At 44.7% G+C, this 22,179-nt stretch overlaps 1 protein-coding gene across 1 annotated transcript in view; it reads right to left on the bottom strand.

Annotated features, from left to right (window-relative positions):
• PHLPP1 (PH domain and leucine rich repeat protein phosphatase 1) overlaps positions 1–11,684 on the bottom strand; it is a 155,131-nt gene extending 143,447 nt beyond the window's left edge. Inside the window, exon 1 of the mRNA XM_086740321.1 lies at positions 10,081–11,684. Coding sequence (XP_086596447.1) covers positions 10,081–11,455 — 1,375 coding nt within the window. The 5' untranslated portion in view covers positions 11,456–11,684. The remainder of the gene's footprint in view (positions 1–10,080) is intronic.
• Positions 11,685–22,179: the final 10,495 nt, after the last annotated feature.

The raw sequence follows: 22,179 nt of genomic DNA on the forward strand, positions 1-22,179 counted from the left end.
AATAAAGTCAAATTATTTAATCTACTCTTCCCGAATTAGCAGGAATTAAAGTTGTCATTTTATTAAGAAGATTAAAGAGAGACAAATCAAGCAGTTCTCAGTGCTATAGTCTAATCTTAAGGGGAATGAATATACTTATACAGATACCATTATTCTGTAAGTGATGAAATGAAAATACTTTCTGTATTTAATAGTCTGAAATGTATCACATTAATCTTCAGTTTAATCACAGGGAATATACAAACTACAGATTCTATTTTCATTGATACAGACAAGGGACATGATTTTCATGCCACCAAAAAAAAAAAAAAAAAAAAAAGATAAGCCACATCCACAGCCACTTCAGAGCCTGGACACTTCAAAGACTGCAGATTCCCGTTCTCAGCCAGTCCTTTCTTTTAATAGCTAGGACACCCAAGATAAAAAAAAAAGTTAACTACTTGCTCCTAAAGGACATAAACTCAGGTCTACTTCTAACCATTGCCATTTTAATCCACACAACCAGACTACAAGCTCCACACTTTCACCAAGACAGTACATTATAAATCCTCAACCCTAGGACTGAAATGGGGGGGAAAAAAAGAAATCCATTAGTATAACTACATATTACACACCTTTCAATAAGGCCCTGTTGGTATTTCTGAAATGTTAAATAAATCGTATCTCCCACACATATGTGATTAACTTCACCTTGAAAAACATCCCATTTGCAACCCACAAACTAGCTTGCCTTCATGTTTGTACCCATGTAATACTGGTACCAGAAGAAACCAAGAGTCCCAAGCCTGTTAACTTGCGTACATTATACATTGCAGCCTTCTTCCAGGTGTTTCACCACTTCATTCATAACATTCTTTGTCATTAACTTTTTTATTCCAGCAGACATGCTTCATAGCATGAAACAAATACATGTAGATGCAGAAAGCCAATAGTGACATACAATATTAGCTTGTCTCAGACATAATTAAGTTTCATAAATAAAATGACTGCTAATGGAGACTGTCGTCCCCTAGAGGTCTGTCTGTTCCACCAAGTAACACACAATAGAAGGAAAAATACATTACTCCATCACTTAAAATTTGAGTCAATAGCCATAAAATAACTGGTGAAAAAAAGTCACAGGTAGATCTGACCAATCATCTTACAAGCAAGTAGATTGCATATATAGTTAGCTTTGCTGCTTGCAGGACTCTTATCACAAACCCAGTGCTACTACTTATTACCTGCTTTAAAAAAAAGTTAGAGGCAACCAGACAGGAAGAAAAAGCAAGTGTTTGACTGAGAACCACAAAATGTCATTGTATGCAATTCTGATCAGAAAATTCACTGTCCACTTAGAAACTTACTAGTTTCAAGGTAGCTTTAAAACTGATGAGAGCTGCCCAAAGACCATCTATAGCTTATATAAAAGTAAAACCGTTGCTAATGAGAACTTTAAGCTGTTCTGTACCATTTATTTTAAAGCTAATAATAGGTCAAACTAGGCATAGTTATTGTTTAAAGAAGCATGCAGCTTTTTCAAAGGAAAGGAGTTGGTATTATTCTCATCAACCAAAGGTGCCTGAATCACAGGTTTTGTTCTACCCTCAGTGCTGCATCTAAAATTCCCTCCTCACCAAGAGTATGCATTCAGAAAATGAGTGGCCTGCTACTTATCTTAATTACAGGTCTTACTATCTCTCCCTCTTTGGACAGAAAGCTTCATAAATGGAAGAAACAGGAAGAGAAACTGCATTCAGATTACATAATGAGGTTTATGTAAATCGCACCTACAGCCTAGGGTCCTGAACTTCAAAGGCATTCCAGCTCCTCATTACCCCTTGGACCAAGGCCCGTTGTTTTGTCTTTATTTAAATAAGTTGGCATGGCACTTAGCTTGCAGATGAGAGGAACCGGTTCATGCGGCTGTTACGGGTTTTTGAGAATTATGAATACAACTTAGAGCCTAGTGAAGTTGCTTTTAAAAATTACCGTTGACGCTGGACAAGACTAGGAACAACGAACTCCCTGCGAAGGGCGAAATTTACTTCTGGCCCAGAAAAACCTTTGAGTTACACTTTAAAAAAAAATCTTCTCCACTCACACAATTTCATTTTCCTTCTACATCGAGAACTAAGCTAGATAAAACTGGAAAGAAAAATCCCCTGAAACTCAGTATTGAACATAAATATGTAAATAGTTATTTCTTAGCTGTCAAATCAAGGAATGCAGTTAGTTGGGCAATGAGTATTTTCAGCATCCCTCCAAATAAGTCAAAGCCATCTGGAAGAAATTGTACTTCCCTCATTGACAGAAAAAGCTTCAAAGTAATAGTATGCTATCTTACGAAATTAAGTAACTTCACTTCAGGAGGTCTTCCTGATTTAACAGTTGTCATATTTAAATACAACGTTCTTCAAAGAACACAAAGACTAATTTTTGCCCCTTAAGTAATTGGAGGGAGGGGAAGCAAAAAACTCCCCTAAGAGATTCTGCAACATTCCTATTCTTCAATATATTTTAACCACAATCATGGGAACAGAAAGTCTCAGCCATAAGACCAAAAGCATCAGGACTAGCTTCTTAGCTAAACAGGGAAGCAAGAGGAATCTTGACTGTGGCAACTGGCATAAAGAATTTGGACTATCAACTTACGTAACTAAATGATTTTATGTGACAGTGGCAGAGCACATGGAGGGAGTGACAACAGCCGTGGTAACTTAACGGTGATTAGTGCCATTGCCTTTTTTCAAAAAAGCAAACAACAAAGTGGGTGTGCCAGCACAGACACCACAGAAAACTGCTTTTACTATTAATTTTGCCTACCTGAAATCCTGAATAGTATTTCAGTGGGACACAATATTTTTATTAATTTATAATCCACATACGTCCCTCTGTGCTACTAGGACAGCTGCTGCATTCCAACAGGGAAGCGATGTCTATTCTTTGCATGTAGCATTTTATCATATAGCACACATGAAAAGTAAATTAAGAGTCAATCAAAATATATCATAAAGACTTAGTGTTTTAAATTTTCCAGTAGCCAAGATGGCTTCAGTATTTAACAGCAAATCAGTGGGAAAACATTCAATTAGAATTTGCCACTAGTTATTTTTGGAAAACGCTATCTATGTTAAGACAGCATACTGGACAAATGCCAGTCTAATTGGGAAAAAAAATATTCTAGAGCAAATACAAGTATTTTATAGTGAAAAATGTGAAAATTATTCTATCCAAAAAGTTAACATTGCGGCTAACTCAACTGCACAGAAAAGCTATTTGAAGGACCAAAGTTACACAAAAATTAAAACAAGGCACTTCTGAGTGAAGCATGAAGTCAAAAACCTAGAATTTTCACAGAAAGTTGCTGACAAAATTTGTAGACCTTAACTACTCCAAACCTATGCACAACTCTATCAACAAGAATTTGTAACTTAGGTTTCCAATCTCACAGATTATTATCATAAGCAAGACATTAATGATTATTTTAAAAACAAGGACACTGTCTTCCTGTGAAATTTCTTAAATATCTTGTGAAGAGCTTAGTGCTTTGGAATTGCTGTCTTCGAGTCAAACCTAGAAAAAGTTAACACACATTCATTTTTTAGTGAGTTTAATACTTTTTGGTTGTTTACAAAAGTTGTTTTCATTTCTCTTAAACATCTCTGAGAAGAAAAAAAAAAATAAGCTGGAATCACATGGCCAAGATAGTGAAGCTTGCAAAACAAAAGAGACTTAAGTACATTCCACTCTGTCCCTTTTACTTGAGTTAGTTTCCCCACACAAACTGCAACTGACTCCAAGCATCAAAGTCTACACCATTTGAACTCACACCAAAAAAGAGACCTTACCAAAAAAACCTCAAAGACAAATGTAACACTCAGTTCTCTGGGTCAAAGAATAAAGCTATTACAGGGCTATTTCAGACATACAGCTTCCCAGAGTGCAAATCCTCATTGGAACAAAAGTTCTAAAATAGAGCAACAGAATTGAGTCAAGGGAAGCTGAAAACAAGTACATGCATAGATTTATCCAATCTAAACTGCCAGCATGCCTCACTCCACAAGCAGTGAAATATTGAAAGACTGAAGACTATGTCAAAGTGTCTTTGCTTCTACTGTCCAAGGCAAATAGAAACCCAGTCTTTGGGGTTTGGTTTTGGGTTTTTTTTTGGTTTTTTTGTTTGTTTGTTTGGGGTTGGTTTTTCTAAAATAAATCAAGATACTAATAGCTTAAACAGCTAATTTAAAATAATCACCCCTTAAACGCAGAGGAAAATACAGCTGTAAGCATGCAATGCACAGGTTCCCTCCAAATTAAAAAGCCGAGTGTCACCAAGTAGTACCCTTCAGGGTTTCTATCACTAAGCTTCTATTCTATGGAATTCTGTATGCATACAACTTTTCAAACTGACCTTCTCAGACATGGTGGTTTATACTTGCTTCTTTTCCAGAAGATCATTTGGATAACAAAGAAATCTCTCTATTGTTTTATAAAACCACAAAGTAGTTTTCAGTAGTTAAGCAGCACATACTAGCTGCTAAGACTAAGTCAAATTAATGTTTCTTTTTTTTTGTACTATTAAGTAGTATCTTCCCAAGAACCACGCAGTGCTTTAGATGCATAGCAGTCTGTCAGTGTCCTGACAGAACAGATGGATGTTTTAATTGCACAAGGGCTTTTAGGTGTATCACCAGGTCCGTCATCAAGAGGATGTTTATGCACAGTTTAAAAAAAAAAAAAAAACAAAAAAACACCACACCACAAAACCTTAAGGAAATAGTTGGTGAGATATGGAAAGAGGGATAGTATCAAAATACATAATGAGAAACGAAAAAAAAAAAAAAATACACAACAACAGACTGCTGCATTCCATGCTGCAGTAGTGAGGAAATTCAGCTCCTGAATGTACCAATTTAGGTACTACATATTTAATATATATGGTAACTCTTACGTACATCACACTGAAATCTCCCATGTTGGTACTTCACACATGCTTAAATTATGGACACTAGCCAGGAGTACAGCAGAATTTAAAAGTTGCAAAAACCTCTGTACTTAACAGCTGTCACATACCAAAGATCAGCTGCAGTTTCCCCAGCATTCCAGCATTATCTGCACGGCTCCTCCCGCGCAGGAGGAGAGGCCGCTGTGCCCTCAGAGCTCCAGAAAGCTGCCTACCTTAGAAAGACCCCACTCCAACTGCAAGGAGGTATGCAAAGGACTACGCACATGGACAGGTGGAGCAAGCCAACAACACCGCAACCATTTTAAATGCTTCTGCGGAACAGGACTAGAAATTTCACTACTTTGGTTCTGACAAGGACCAAGCTTGGATTTAAATGCACTATGTAATTGAAATGAGATGTTTTGCCAAAGTGGCAAGTTTTAGGTATTACTCCTCTTTGCAGGAAACGCCAACAAACAAATGATTACAAACTAAAAGAATGTACATCCAAGTCACACTAGGAAGAAAAAAAAATACCAAGATCATAGTAGCCCTAGGCAGAAGTTGTTTCTCCTTTTGGTTTCAGACAAGTTCACAGAGTCCTCCCCTTTCCAATTACATCAGTAAAAAAAACATCCATTCACATCAACGTGAATCAATTTATTTCATGTTAAGTAAGACACTGGATTTCAGAACTAAGTCAGCACTCCAACGGCAGAAGCTCTTTACGGCACAGCTTTTCTCCTACCCTAATTTAAGAAGCAGGTCTGTCTTTGGCACATTTCCCCCCCTTAAATGGCACTTAGTCATCTTAAATTGAGCTTTCCAATGTATTAAATAGCTGAACTGAGTTATTCACCAAGTATATCACAACAAGCAGCTAGTGAGTCAATACATGTCACATTCCACAAAGCTCAGCATTGCCAGGCCTACGGTGTTCTCATGTACGAGTAAGCATCTAAAACCACGTATCCATCCATATAGCTGGCAGTCTTAGTGTGACCCCAACTACCAATTGTACTTTTAAGATAAGAAAAAAAAAAAAAAAAAAAACCACAAAAAAACAACCCAACCAAACAACAGCTTAGATCACTGCAACTGATCCTGATCTTCCCAACCTTATCTTCCTACTGGATAGACCAACATTTCTTATAATGAACTTTAAGACAAAGCTGGATTCGTTTCTCCTCACAGCTTTCTAAAAGGTCACAAGAACAAAAAGCATCGCTTCCCAAATAAAATCTGAGAGCCAGTTGCAAAATTAATACACCTACCTACATCCGACATTTCTTAGTATTCTGTCTATAGGTAATTATCTATTGAAAAGTGGTAAGTATTTGATGACATCATCAGGTGTAGAAGGTCCATGTCACACCAAAGAGCAGAGAATTTAATGGTGGCCAAGTGCCAGAATCACAAATAACATCACCTTCCAGTAGTAAAACAAAAAAGCCTCAAACATCCATTGTACCGAACCAGCCTTCAAGACCAAGTTACTAAAGCTCCTTGCCATGCAGATGCTCCAGAACACAGCACTGCGTATGATTCCATGCTTATTTTTGATCTAAAGTCTCAAAACAAATAAGTAGTTTTGCAGGTTTTAAATGATGAGATTGGTATATGAGTCTATTTTTCCTTCTACATGCAAATTATATAGAAGTCAAGGCCACTGGGACAACTTACGTTTTACGAAAATTATTTTTACAGAGAATAAGGAACAGTATAACTTGTTTGTGAGAAGCCTTCTGGATCGCAGCCACTCTTATGGTTTTAGGAACAGTTTAGTAAGTCTGACCTAATTGGTCTCCCGGCGACAATATCATGATTGTAATTGCACTATGGATTCTTATACAGTTCCATAACTCAATAACGTAATATCTCAGAGGAAAGCTATTTAACCATATCCTTTTAAGTAGAGATTAAGTATTGCAAACTTTGAGGACAGTATCTTTTGTTGATATAGATTTCAACAGAGAGAAAAGTTGACATGCATGACCAGTCACTAATGCCCAGTTCTGCTCAAATTGATGTCAGAGAGAGTAGGATCAGACCCTTAAAGATGTAAGGGATTTTGTTTTAGCAACAGCATTATCTGTTTAATGCTCAGAGTCAAGAGACTGAAGGAATCACACTCACACTCCAAGTAAGAAGAGAGGAGATACCAAAATAAAGATGCACTAACCACATTTGGAAAGGAACCAAGGCAACATACAGGAAGCACTTTTTGCTTCTTAGTGCCGTATTTTGGTTTCAGGAGCTTTTAAATTTGGAATTCTGCATTTAAAGAACAGATATTTAATTTACAGCATGTTTGTGAACTGCGACTTATTAAGAAAGCTTTTTTTGTCATCGTCAGAAATCTGCAGTTCTTCTAGCAATTTTTTAAAAAAATATGTATTTTCCAGAACCCACAACTAGAGAATGACCAACCTACAGTAATCATTCAAATCACTGGCTGTATCATCTTATCTCACTTGGAATTTGTAATGTTAAGTTTCAGTATAGTAATCTTACAGTCTTAAAACTGTCTCTCCCCAGAAATAAAAAATGCCTGAAAGTCACCACTGCGCTCGCTCTCTTCTTTCCTCCCCACTCTAAGGGGATTAGGTGAAAGAATTCTTTTTAGAAGCGATGCAATAAATCTAGCCTAGGTTTACGCCATTTCACATCAGTAGAAGACCAGGATTGCCAAATCCTATTGAGATTGCTCGCAGGAAATTACAGGGATAGAGACGCTAGTGGTTCTCTATCCACTGGGACAAGCCAGGCTGCTTAAACCAATGAAGTTGCGGGCAAACAGGAAATCACTGGTTTAAAGCATTCCTTAGGGTATGATCCTGGAGGATCATTTATTAAAAAAGGTACTTCTCCTAAGCAAAACACCCTAACTTTGGGGCCAAAACGCACTCCCCTTTCCAGTTTAATTTGAAGTGTGTTCTTTTAAAGTGTCCCTCCTTTCCTCTCTTTCATCTTCAGGGTGGGGGATAAAATATGGAAGGAGAGAGAACTTGTCAAGACAGTTACACCAAATCAGTATGATTACATGTCAGTAATATCTTCTTAGCTGTTTTTGGCTGCTCTGGTACACTACATGCTGCAATCATTCTGCTACAAGCACCTGATCACAGGTGTTTTAGATGTTGATCACAGATCCCCTCAAAGAGATAAGGATTTCAAAAAAACACTGCGCTTTTGAAGTAGAGGCATACTTCTTAGTATATGAACTTGCGTAAGAAATTTGCATTAATTGAATCCTATGTACACTTATAGAAAAACATTTCTATTTAGTAGTTTTGTACAAGGACTTCCAGAATGGACAAGGTATGTTAGCAATCAAGCTAAGACATAGAAACAAAGCAAGAGTCGGAACATCCACATCTAACATACAGAATTCATTATTTAATGCATTAAAACTAGATGCAAACAAGCTTAACTGTGCGCAAGACCTGGCTATATTTTCTGATTGTGTTTTCTTTAGAACACGTCCTGTTAGGAAAGGAGGCACACAGTTGTCTCATTTTAAAATGAGCCTGTGCATCCCCATTTAACAGTGGGATTGGAAATAAAGGAAGCAACATCCTTTCTAGCATCACCTGCTGACTTCCACCCTCAACAGTGCAATGGAGAGACATGTAGATCACCATCAACATCTGAAAAAAAAAAAATATTTTAGCTCCTCTCTAACCTCAACACATCTAACCTATTTCTGTCAGTCCCTTGAACGAATACTATGTCTGCACTCATTATGCCAGGGTCATTATACAGCCGGTCAAGAAATCTGAAGAAAAGCTGAATTGACCACTCACCACCACTCCCACATTCTCTTACAAATAAAGCAGGGCACTCATCTAGCATCCTGCTCTCCTGCCCACCCCACCATTACCGCCTTTATCTGACATTCAGTGGAATTCACTCGAGAGAAGAATCTCTGCATTTTTCAGAGTTAAAACACTGAATTTTCACAGTTCACTGAAGGACCACTCTGCTCAGCCAACCTGGCAAGGGGATGGATGGCATGTGCTACTTTGCTAGCATGACCTTATCTTTGGATATTGCATTTACCTCTTTCACAGGAAAACTTAGTAGGTATTTGAATGCTTCATTGGACATTAAACAATTTCATCATCTTGCAGAGATGGATAGGACAGTTAAAACCCAAGGAGTTCTGAGATTACAATAAGTATTTTATACAAACCAATTCAACTGACACACATGGTATTTTTAAACCTCTCTACAACTGCAGAAGGTTGCATAATTAGAACGTGGGAGCTAACTTGTCCACCCAACACTCCCCAAATTCTGTACGGTAAGTTGTAACAGCAAAGCTGCATTAAAAAGCTCCTGTCTTTTCATTATAAAGGTGCTGACGACCCTGTTTTCAAAGGCCATGTCCTGCACTCACATACTTTCTCAGTACCTCTCAGTGAAGTCCCACTAACTCTAACAAATGGGAAAATTGATCGCAAGTGAAAGCAATCAGCATGGAAAAGCTGAGGAGGGGATTCTGTCTGCAGGAACGCACCCTTCTCAGCGCAGGAACCTGCGTGCCCTGTGCAGTTGCAACCGCTCTCAGGAACAAAACTGCGCAGAGTTTTCCGCCTGCGGGACCAGTACCGGTACCCAGAGGCCTCTGAATAGGGCGGGAGCGAGCCGCCGGCACCCTGCAACCAGCATCGTCCGCCCCCGGCATCGGCCCGTTCCTCGTCAGCGGGGAAAACAGCAGATTAAGGCTGATTTAACCTCGAGCGCCCAGCGCCGCTGCTGGAAACTGAGAACAACTGAAGGAGCGACCTCCATTACCCACGCGTTGAAGGGAGGGGGGAGGCTGCCCTGGCACGGCCTCCGCGTTGGGGCAGCCCGGAGCTTCCCAGCGCCGCTAACACCACCGGAGCAGTCCTGCCCGCTGCTGCCGCACGGCCCCTCCCCGCCGCGGAGAGGCCCGCAGGCCACCTTCTCCGTCAGAGGCGGCAACCCCGGGACCGGCCCCGGGCGGAGGGGCAGCGCCCAGCCCAGCCCGCCCGCCCGCTCCCTCCCTCCCCTCATCCCGGCGCCCGCCAGGCCAACGGCCGGGGTGGGAAGCGGCGGCGGGGCAGTGGAATCCGCGCCCGCCGCCCCACCGGCCGCCCCCTCCCCACGGCCGCCGCCCCACTCACCGGCGTAGAAGCGGATGAGGCAGCCGGTCTCCGAGTCCATGCCCTCCTCTTGCACCCGCCACAGGTCCCGGAAGCCCAGCTGGGAGAGGTAGTCGTTCTGGATCTGCAGCGGCTTCTCGTGGGCCTCCAGCCGCCGGCTGGTCTCCCCGTGGAGCTGCACGTACAGGGCGGGCGGCCCCGGCGGCGAGGCCCCCGGCGGCAGCTCCCGCCCGCCGGCCTCGCCCGCCGGCGTCCCCCCTGCCCGCCCCGGGGGCAGCTCCCCTGGGCAGGGGGATGCCCGACCCGGCCTCGCACCTGCTTCCACTCCGTCGGGGGCCGGCTCCACCTCCAGCTCCTCCGAGGAGGACGAGCCGCCGCCGCCGCCGCTGCTGTAGGGATCCAGCCGGTCGGAGACGCTCTCGGCGCTAGGGCTGAAACTCTCGGTGTCGGAGCCGGCCGGCCCCAGCTCGCCCAGGAGCGAGGGGCAGGAGAGCGGCGGCCCCGCTAGGTACAGCTCGGTCGGCGGCGCCGCGGGGCTGAAGTCGCAGGGTGCCGGGCCGGGCCGGCCGCCGGCCAAGTCGCTCTCCTCGGCGCTGCCGCCCAGCGGCAACCGGCCGGGCCGCGCCGCTTCCCCGCAGTCTCCTCCGGCCGGCCCACTCCGCGTCCCCCGCCGGCTCCTCGGCTTCTCCTCCGGCCGTGGACGCTGCCCCTCGGCCGCGGGCTCGGGCGGCGCCTCGGCGGGGGCCGCCGCCAGCTCGGGCGGGGGTTGCGGCGGCGGCGGCGGGGCCGCCTTGCCCAGCACCCGCACCACGCTGCTGCCGCCCCGGTGGCCGAGCTGCTGCAGCCGGGCGGCCACCTCGGCCGCCGTGGTCTCCAGGGTGCAAAGCACCGGGCGCAGGTAGCAGTTCATGTGGCGCTCGTAGACGTGGACGCAGCCCCGCTGCAGGTCCCGCCGCACCCAGTCCCGCTCCGGGGGCTGCAGGGGCTGCAGCTGCCGGGGCGGCTTCAGCAGCAGCGCTTTCCTGTCCAAGCTGCGGGTGCCCAGCGAGGCGGCGGGGCCGGCGGCGGGCGAGGGGGAGGCGGCGGCGGAGAGATTCCTCTTCAGCCTCCCCCGCCGCAGGAGCAGGGAGTTGGCGTTGCCGGCCCCGCCGGGAGCCGCCGGGTTCCCGCCGGCCGCCAGCGCCGCGGTGGGAGCGAAACTGCCGGCTCCCCCTCGCCTTCGCCGCGGGCCGCCGCCTCCTTTGCTGTCCAACTGCCCGCTGCCGCCCGACGGCTCCACGCCGCTGTCCGTGCCGGCCGCTACCGGACTCCTCCTGCCCGGGGAGCCGCTCTCCGGCTCCCCCCGCCCGCTGCCCTCCGCCGGGGCTTCTCTCGCTCTCTGCTGCGCGGGCTCCATCGCCCGCGGGGCCGGGGATGCCGCCGCCGCCCTACTGGGAGCGCCGTTGGGCGGGGGGGCGACGAGCGGAGCGCAGCGCGGCGCCGCGTGCCGGAGGCGGGGGGGGGGCGGGTTACGTCGCGGCGGGTAGCATTCCGCCAGTGCCCTCGCGCCCGGCTCAGCCCCGCTCCCCGGCTGTCGCGAGCGCCATTAGGGAGCGAGTGAGGAGTGAGCCCGCCGCCGCCGCTCCCCGCGCCTCATGAATATTAAGCAGCCGCCGCGCGAGGGAGGCTGGCGAGGGTGACGCCACCGCTCGCGCGGCGGGGCGGGGCCTCCCCGATAAACACAACGTGACGGCGCCTGGGGCTGAGCAGGGGCTGGCGTGCGGCTAGTGGAGCGCGGGGGCCGCTGGGAAATGTAGTTCTGGACCTACTACCAGTCCCGGCAGCGCCTTCTTCCCGCCGCTCGGCTTCCCGCCACGCGAAGCCGTTCTGCCGTTGGGCCGCGGCGGGAGGGCGGGGCGGGGAGGGGGTCCTCTCTCAGGCGGGCGAGCTCCACCTTGCTCTGCCGTGCGTTACAGGCCGGCCCGCCCGCTGGTATGCAAGCGCTCACAGCGCTTTCCTCCCGGTGACCCCGCTGTCCCGCCGCTCCTTAGGGCAGCGGAGCTGAAACCCGTTTTAAAATCGTTCCAGGACTTTGCCCCGCGCTCGGTGGTTACGTTCCTTATCGGTAACAGCTGATGAAGGGAAAGCGTGCGGCCTGGAGTGCCGGTGTGCGGTCGCCCTTGCGCTGCGCCTCAGCGGGGCCGCCGGTGGTGGCCGGCTAACGGCCGCCCGGCAGCATGCGCGAAACGGTTGCGGAGGTTCCGCTGTTCCCGGCCCTCCCTGCTGGCTGTCTCAGCGCAGAACCCAAGCTCTCAGCCGGGGCGATGGAGGAGGATGGTCTCTTCAGATCCAAGATGGAGAGAGACATGGAAAAATGTGTGTGGGAAACATATATATACATACACACACACACATATATATATATACCCACAGGCGTACCAAGAAAAAGCTGCTTTGTGAGCAGACTCACAGATAAAGTTTCAGTGCTATTATTCTGTCACTGTATTTCAAGGACTAAAATTACCAAAAATACTTACCTTGAAAATTGCTTAGAAGCAGCCATTAAATGGTGACATTTCCCCCACCCTCCACAATGTGATTGTAAATCCATTACTGAAAAGGAAAATTACAATCAGATAAATTCAATTAGCAGTGTGAAAGCCTGAGTTTTCATGTTGTAAGGACACCATACTATGGTATTTATTCAGAGAAATCTCTTATGCTCCTGGGGATGTTTTAGCTGAGTAATGTCCGTTGGATAGGGCTGTAACTGCCTGAAGTCTTTCCTTTTTAATACATTTTGTAAAATCACAGTGAAACATCTTGCCAGATATTTATCAAAAATGCTATAGACTGCAATAAAGTGGGAGTTCTGGGCAATTAACCAGTCACGTCAATGTTAGGGGAGATAAATCACCACTGAGAACCCCGAGATAAACTCTTAGTGAAACAGTATTTTTAGTTGGTGGGGTTTTTAGTGCACACATATAACATATGAACCATAAATAAACCCGAACCATAATAAAACTAAGGTTTACCTCTCCTAATAAAGCATTCCTCCACACTTCTGCATTACTATCTTCATACCCTGTAAAAGCAGGTGAGATGCATCACAGAAAACAGAGGTATTCCGTAAGGAACTTGTGATGGAAATATGTGACTACTTTTTAAAAGGTTTTGTAACAAAGAAGCTGATGTTTTACCTTCATATGGAAACCACTCACTTTCTAAACAGAACAATCTGTACATTAATTACGGTCTGACCATGCAGTTTGCTGGCCTGTATCTGGAGTTGCAATCACCACCAAGAGCGTCTTTGGAATTCCTGCTGCTCGAGAGAGCCAGGACCGCGTCCAGAGCATGGACTGACAGAAGATGACGGCAGCACTTGGCCATTGAAAGCTTAAGCTGGTGCCCAAAAATCCCCTTTGACAGTAGCAGCGCGCACAGCAGAAGTGCAGCACTGAGTATATTGAGGTCTGGTTCCGGCTGCTTCTTACGTTCTGGTTTATTTCTACTGCTTTGCACCACCCTCACACCACCTACTTCGTGAAGGTTACTCCAGGTCTCCCGATTTAGATGTGTGAGAGAAATATTCAATGTGCAAACACATACACATGGAGACAGTCAGAAGAAGGAGACAGCAGGCTCTAGGGACATTCTTGTTAACAGTAATACTTGAAATAAAAGAGAGTTTCTAGAAAACGGTTTCCAGCCCTTCTCTTCTTTGGAGGGAGCAGACAGAGAGAAGCTCTGCTTTTCTCAGATTGTTCAAATACTTGGATGTTCATGCACAAACACAAAGAGAAAAAATTCAGAACACAGATATTCTCAAATGTTACTTTGGAACACGGAATCAGAGAGAGGTCTCCTAGGACATGCAGTTTTCTCCTTTATGACTGGAGATACCGCATCCTGCAGTGCTGCACGTTAGTGAGGCCCTCCTAACATGATAGACAAACAAGTCGAACATCATTTTGAAACAAGCTGAGCTGATTTGTCCTCAGCTCCAACTGGAAGACTGTCCCAGGGCCACTTTGCCTTCGCTGATGGGAACTTCTTTCCAATTTTCAGTCTCAATTTGCACAGGGGTAGTCTGTACCCATTTGCTCACATGCCAGCATTGCCCTTTGACTCACATAGCTTTTTTTTCTTTTTTAACTCCGGAATGTTTACCTCCAAGGTACTTATAGGCAGCAGTTGTGTCCCCTGGCAGACTTCATATTCTCTCTGTCTTTGCTAGACTAAACAAGCCCTTTTTGTCTCCTCTGGTAAGATAGTCCGTATAGTGCAGGAACACGGAGTTAAGGTCATTTAAATAACCTTGGGTCAGATCCTCAGTGGGGAGGACTGGTATAGCTCCAGCTCTGGATTTACCCCGCAGCTTTCCCAGCCTCCACAGAGCTGCCGCCATCTGCGATACAACTCGGAGAAGTGGCCAGGGACTGAGCTGACCTCGCTCTCCCTCTTGCCGGGCTAACTCACCGCTGCCAGCAGCCTTACTAATTAAGGGCTTTACGCAATTAAAAAACAAAGCAGTGGTACTGAAGTCCTGAGAGTGGGAAAATTGTTGGATTTCTCACTGCCCTGTGAACTTTGTTCAGGAGCAGAAGGCTGCGATGAGGCTCCCAGCACCCTGAGCTCTGAGTTGTACCATGAGGAGGAAAGGGACCGCGCTGTCACTCTTCCTAGTTTCCTCAATATGAAGGTGGTGGTTTCTGTAGTGACCCAGCATCTCCAAACGTTAGTGGTACCAAGCCTTGTTATTTTTGCTTTATGCAGGGACGCGCGGTTGAAATCTGTAAGTATATGCATATTTAAATTGAACCCTCAGACTTATGAGAAAATTAGGCCGTTCTCCATTTCCCAGTAACTGATAGATACTCTTAAACTCTCCTGGAATTGTGAATTTTGATAGGGATTAACTGCTGTTGTGAGACATGGGAATGGAGCGTGTGAAATTGATGTTTGTCAGGAGGAAGTGGAAGGGTGAAATACACATTTCCGTTTTCTGAAGTTTGATTGATGACGGCTGTTTGGAAGACAGGCAAAATGAAACAGGTTGATTTGCGACCTGCAGTTTTCCGAACAGAATCTGGCAATCTTAAAGAAGAGTTTTCTGATTACAGGACTTGTCAACAAAAAATAAGGGAATAAAAAATAATTTATTGCAGGTTACTGTAAATTACTCGAAACCAAAACTCTTTATACTGAATGAACAAATTGTACACTCCCACAGACAGTGGCAGGTCTTGAAACCGCAAGGTGACTTTTGTGGGCCATGTTACATCCAGAGTTATCAGAGCCAGAGGGTCCCCTGAGCAACAGAGCAGACCAAAGCTTAGCTGAAATCCTCGGAGACCAGAGCTGTTGTGATCTTTGCTGCCTACATCTCTGCCGGCAGCTACTGCAGCTGCGGTGGGAGGCATCAGGCTGCCAAACGCAACCACAGAGCTGACCGAGTAACTGCAGTGGTGCTTGGAGTACGTTAGCTCCTGTTCAGCTGCTTCTGAAGTCTGCCTCCCTCGATTCTCACAAATTCCTATAAAGCCCTCGGGGATACGCTGTGCTGTTATTAGATGTTTCTGCAGGGGAAGGGACAGATTATGGGCATCAGCTGATGCATGTGGTTTTCCTTACTCTTTCTTTGTGAATGTAGAAGAGAGGGCCAGGTCCAGCTTCAATTAATGTTACTGCCAGTTCTGTTCTGTTCTTTAACATTTTACCACTTCATTTCATGTGAAGCTAAACCCCTTGGCTTAGCTACAATTAATATTTTACTGGGCAATTCAGTGATGGCTTACTGATACTGCCTAATTTTTCTGAAATGTCTGCTACAATGGGGTAGTACAAACAGCACAGAGCCTTTGTAGACTCAGTTTTACCATTAACTATACTCAAGGAGAATATTTTGTTTATATCAAATATGCAATGATTACCCAATTTAGTTCTTGTTTTCAAAGATATCATTGCAGAATAGTATGTCCTCATTAAACAGGAACTGCTTAATCCCCAAGCCTTGACTGACAAATCAGTTCTGGATCAAAAGTTGGTGAGCGCTGAGAAATACTAGTGTGGGAAAGATTATATTTATAACTTCTCTGCTACAAGTTGTCATCAACAGTGCTGTTAAATGTTCATCTGTGTTTTAAGAAGGTATGAATCACTTCAGTGATTCCAGTTAACGTGTGAAGGTGAGGAGGGAGCTTAGAAGGAAGGAATTTAATGCCCTTCAACTCTGCAAAATGTTAGGGAGCTTACTCAGCTCTCTTCTTTAGTAGCCTGTTTTTCTAGTAAGGGGAAATTTCCCTACAGACAAAGAAGCAAGAGACTTATTTCAATGTGAAAATGCTAAAGCAGAAGACAAAATATTTGTGACTGTACAAGTAATTCAAAGACCAGGAGATGGATGAGCAAAGGGACCATTTAAAATTAAACAATAGAATAATATCCTTTTTTTTTATAAAGAAAAATTGAATGTTATCATGTGGATGCTGTTCCCGAAAAAAAAAATACTTAATTTTATCAGTAGGGATTAATTTCATTTTTTAAAATGCTAGGTGTGCAGCTGTATCGCCTATCCATATGCGCATTTGTCACAACTGTAGGGGCGAATGGGATATGCAGATAACAAGGGACTGAAAATTTACATTGATTGCTGCTCCAGCTGCGAGCTAAAGCACAGCAGTGTGTGTATGTTCCGGGCTAGTGGTGCTCATCTTGGCAGGTAAGGCCTTCAGTGTGCTAAAGCATTTAAGATGGTCCTTATTCAAGGAAACTCTTAAGTTTAAATGTGTTCTTGGATTGAGCATATGATAAAGAACTCTTATTGACTGGGAAGTTTCCATTAATTGATGCCTGAGATTGAATTGGGCTGTAAATTATCTTACAGTTCCCCTTGTGTTTATATATTTAGGAACACTGGATTTGCATTGCCCAAAAGGTTATTTGTACCTACAGCCCCTTAAATAATTTTCAGCAAGGGTTGACCTGTATTTCTGATTCCAAAACCACTTCTATAAAAGTAATATTGACGCTACTACATGCTCTTCAGCAGTGCACCTCAAAGCACTTTAAAAATATGAGTAAGTGTAATTATTTCCATGTTATGAAGAGATTAGAAAAGAGGCAAATACCTTCTTGGTTGTGCATTAAACCCCTCTCAAGGCAATGGGCACAACCCAGGTCCCCACGTCCCGAAAGTGGAGCACCAGGCTGTGAAGCTCCCTTCTTGCTGAAGGAAAGTCCTGTCCCAGCTTCTTCTGACCAGAGGAACTGGAGATGAGTGGTGTTGTCCTGTTGTTACGTTCAACTGACACACAGCGTTACTCGCTAGCAGTACGAGGCCACTGGGATTACAGTTTCTTGCAGAGCTAACCTGTACTGTGTTCGGCAAAGTGAGGTTTTCCTAAGCCATCGTCAGTGGTGTGATGTGGAGATCCTTTGATTACACAAGTGTTTTCTGTTGTGACATACACAAGCTGTGTTATGTTGGTGTTGCAGTGGAACAGCTGGGAGGTGCAGCTTCCTTAGCAAATTTTGGAATTTCTTCTCCAGTGCAAACTTCTAGTTCCCATCACGCATGAAGAAGGCAATTTACAGAAGTAAATAGCAGCTTCTCCATTGCTGCTTGGGGCAATGAGCAGCTGACATTGAGTTAACCACATGGCTGAAAGCCATGTGCAGGGAGACCAATTTGAGCAAAAGAAATGCCAGCTTTGTTACTCGTATTGATTAGATCTGTGTTATATATTCTGGTGTCATATTAAATACTGTATTAAAATTAAAGGAGTATTTTACAGATTTTGTTTTTAAATTGTGTTGATACTAATTGCAAAGCCAGACCTTGTAATTGCCAGTAGACTCAGCAACCCCTATACACTAATCCTCTTACTGTGTCTTCAGCTCTCCCATTTTAAACCACGTGTTTTATTGGTCTATTTTTTTAAAGAACAAGAGTTTCATTGCCTGTTAGATATTAATGCACTAAAAGATTCTCTTCCAGAACTTTATCAATCCTTCCTTGTAATTATTTATTTTTATCTTTCATACTCATATGGTGTCTTAAGCCCTTTTTGTTTTAGAGCCCCACAACTCCTCGAGGTACAGTATTCATCACTACTGATAGAGATGGATTAATCTGGATTCATTAAGCTGCAGCCAACACAGCGACTTGAATGCAATGATTTTACATAATACGTAGCCCTAAATAGCATGACTGGCGTATTTGAAGTGACCCAGGAGATTCAGACATTTTTGGTATCAGCTTTGCGTGAGGTTAGTCATCTCCCATTAATTCGCTTGTAAATATCTCCGAGGGCACTGTCTGTTGTCAAAAGGATGTACATAAAGGCCTTTCATGCAAGACTGAGGATATGTTTCTACCATACAGCAGGTTTGGCAACAAAATTGGCTTAGAAAGTTCATGCCCCTACTCACGTTTGCCGCTTCTGCACACAGTGTTGTCCAGTCTGGTGTGCCAGTATGAGTGGAGCCGCACTGTCAGCCGCGTATTGGAAATGCTCTGCATTAAAATGAATTACACCTTAAGAATCTCGGGTATGGCTTTGATACAGTAAGAATCTATCACATAAACACATGTCATTTATTTGTGAATGGCATAAGCTCTGAAGTGAGAATAGTGTAGTGGAAGCTAAACTCTCAAAATATGTATTACTGATGATTTAGCCTAGTTCAGAGTGCTATCAACAGCTACATCTATAGTAATTTACTGGAAGTATAAACAAAGATGCACATTATGCTCTTTGAAGGAACCTTTTTGACTTTATTTATTCAACACTGAAGCTATATCATGTTACAAGTAAACATAGAAATCCTCTAAGGAGATTAATAAAATAAAGCCTTATACAATTAAAATATTGGCAAGATCAACCTAGAAGTTAATACTGAAATAGCTCACAGTCACATCTGCAGCTCCCCAAGCAGCCCTCTCAGAAGGGCTTTCAGGAAATCATCAGGGAACATATCTGAGCTCTGTTTGATGAATAGGACCAGAAGGAGTTAAAGCTAGGAGAGCAGAGATTTTATTTTTTTTTTTATTTAGCTACTATGGTGACAAAATGCCCACTGACTTCCCTGCGGGTGGCTGCACACCTGTGTGCAGAATCGCCCTCCCGTGCCATGCCAGCGGCACATGAGCGTGCCTACCAAAGATGCCTTAGCTTATCATCCCCACCCTTCCCTTGTTCACTCGCTCGGCCGTTTCAGCTATGACTGTGTAGTCACAGGGCTGTGCCACGCTATTGCATGAGATTAAGAGAGCTCTTGGTAATATACTAGAACAGTGGGAATGAACCCAGTATTCATGGGTGAGGCTAAGCAAAACTTCCAGGAAAATGAGCCCACCGTTTCACCAACAGATCATATGGCTCCCCACGCAGTAACCCAGGTCACTGTAAGGCCTTGCTCCGTGCTCCCTGTCAGTTTGTGCAGAAGCTGACTTGGGACTGGGGCAGAGAGAAGTCATAGGAAGGGGGTAACAGCTAATATTTTAGCATCCAAATTTCATTGAGGTGAAAAACTGCATTAGCTTTGCAGATGTTGGCCAAGGCACAGCAAACTACAGTCACGTGTACTTATTTGGCATCCAAACTGTTTCAGAGGCAGCATTATCCTGCTTTTGGCTTTCCAGAGGTGTCCTCTACTGTTCTCTAAATGTCAAGAACAGAGCTGAATGCTCTGTGGGACTCCAGTTGCTCCGGACAGAGCCAGGATAAACCACATTCTCCAAACTGATGTGAATTCTCATTGCTAGAGCAGAATAAGATCCTAGTTTTTCAAGCACATAAACGCCCAGACACTGTCACTGGTAGCACGCTCCCCAGGATATTCAGGGCCCGTGACTATGTATTGCACAGATCAAGACATGTCTTGTGGTTAAAATATTCATTGACCTCTTGAGAAGACAGGCGATGAACATGTGAAAACCCATCGGTGGCCTCCGCGCGGCTGGGAAATGCCATGCTTTGAAAGTCAGCTGGAATTGTAGGAACATTGCTTCTGCCAGCAGACACCTATAAGCTGTTTTCATAATTGTATCACAAACTTCAGCTTCCACCTACCTGACACTCTTCTTTGCCACGCCAAACAGATCAGTCCTGCAGCAGTAGTGGATTTGGGATTCAGTACTGCCAGGACACGAAGCTTTCAAGCATGCGTTTTCTAACAAAGGTGTCACCTGGAGCACATGGTGAAGGTTCTTCTTGCAGATTTGAGAAGGTGAAGAGAAGGAGCTAGCTTGGTACCTGTGACTATGAGCAATCAGGCTTTTGAAAAAACCCCAACAGTGGTGATGTTTTCTCCATGCGGTTGGTCTATAGCAAGTAAGACCTGGCCGTACAGCTCTTCTCCGCAGCGTTTGCAGATGGGCTGCTGGCTGGGCTCACATCCATCATGACTCAGCACAGCTGGGCTGCGTGCATTTCTGTGTGATAGCCAAATATTTTGTGTCCTACCATTTTTATTTGCCCTTTTATATTTTCTCCTTATCAGATACCCCAGTCTACAAGGAACCTGCAGTGGATTCTTAGGTGACTGGTGAAAAGCCATTTACCACATCATTCCCCCACATGGTGGCATTGCTTGCAAAAAGTATCCTCATTCCCAGTGTATGACGCTTTGTTTTCAGGTGCTTTAGCCAGAGCTTTGCGGCCTTGAAGGAGCATTTACCTTCAGGCATGCCTGCTCTTCATTGCTTACTCTGAGAATCAATGCTCTTCCAAATCAGCCAGACCACGTAGCTCTCCAAAACCAGCAACCAAATTCAGGATCTCTCAGGGAAGCTGTGCAGGAACATGCAGAAAGCAGCGACTAGAATGGCTCTGCTGACTCTCCTCCTGTCCTCAGAGGTGTGGACCAGTTTTCAAAGGAAGCAGTCACACTGTGCCGCAGTCACCGTGGAGTCAGGCAGGTGCAAAGGCAGACTGCTCCATGACCAATGTGTAGCCCTGAAGTAAGACAAGGAGTTTGGAAAGCCTCTATATGAGACTTACAGTGCACACATCTCATTGCAGAGGGGAGGTGTTGATAAGTGAAATGTGTTATGGTGGATGACCTCTGGACCTCCTCTGGAAGTCATCCTTCTTGGAGCAGGGCGAATGTGAAAGTGAGATCACATCGCCCAGGGCCTTGTCATGCACAAAACCAAAGTGAGCCAAGACTTGACAGGCTGAAATTAGCAGTCTGCACCACACGGCAAGAAATCGGTTTTCAATGTGGTCACTGTTGAACGAGTGTAACAACAGACTGTCAAATACCGAACTAACATCTCTTTTTTTTTTTGTGAGGGTTGGGATATAGAAATTATTTGTAAATAATTTGTAAGATTTCCTACCTATATATTTTCAGGAACATAAGTGGATTAGGCCACTGGTCCGTCTAGATAGCGTCCTGCTACAAAGTGGTTGTTACCACACACTTCAAGGAAAGAAGCAAGGAGCACGATGGTAGATGGTGTGGGATGACCAGCCTCAGAAACCTTTTCCCAAAACTGCAGTGGTTGGATGCTGGCCTCACCCCAGAGGCACAAGAGTGTAAATCCCTTCTAAAGCTCCTGTTTATTTTTATTCATGTATTGCCAGTCCTCTTTCGACTCCTGCTAAGATTTTGGTTGTGGTGGTACTAGGAATGAAGGGATTCAACTGAATAATTAATTGCCTGTTGTGCAAAAAAAAAAATCTTTCCTTTTTATCAGTTTTAAATGTGTCCCTTTTAAGCTTAATTGAATATTCCCTCCTGTTTATACTGTGGAAGGGAAACTAGCAGCATGTATTTATAAGCGGATTTGCTGGACAGGGGCTAGGGCTGGCTTCCTGCTGCTTCGAACCAGGGGAAATCACAACAGAGTAGAATAAGCAAATTAAAGGTTCTGGTTAATCAAACTCAATGGTAATTTGCAACAGAAGGAAAATCTTGAACAATTTCTTAGGAAAGTTCATCCTTATAACACACCAAAGATCTTTTTTCTGGGTTTTTTTGTCTACTATTTTCCTTCCAGGAAGGAGTCAATAAAATTTCTTACTGTAAGGCAAAAATTAAGCAAGCAGCCTAACCCTAACCCTTTGTTCCAGCTGTAAAACAGGCACAAGAACACCCCTTATTAAAGGGGCTAATTAAGTACAT

The sequence above is a fragment of the Chlamydotis macqueenii genome, chromosome 2, assembly GCF_036417535.1.
Source record: "Chlamydotis macqueenii isolate bChlMac1 chromosome 2, bChlMac1.mat, whole genome shotgun sequence".
In the NCBI taxonomy this organism is placed as follows: domain Eukaryota; kingdom Metazoa; phylum Chordata; class Aves; order Otidiformes; family Otididae; genus Chlamydotis; species Chlamydotis macqueenii.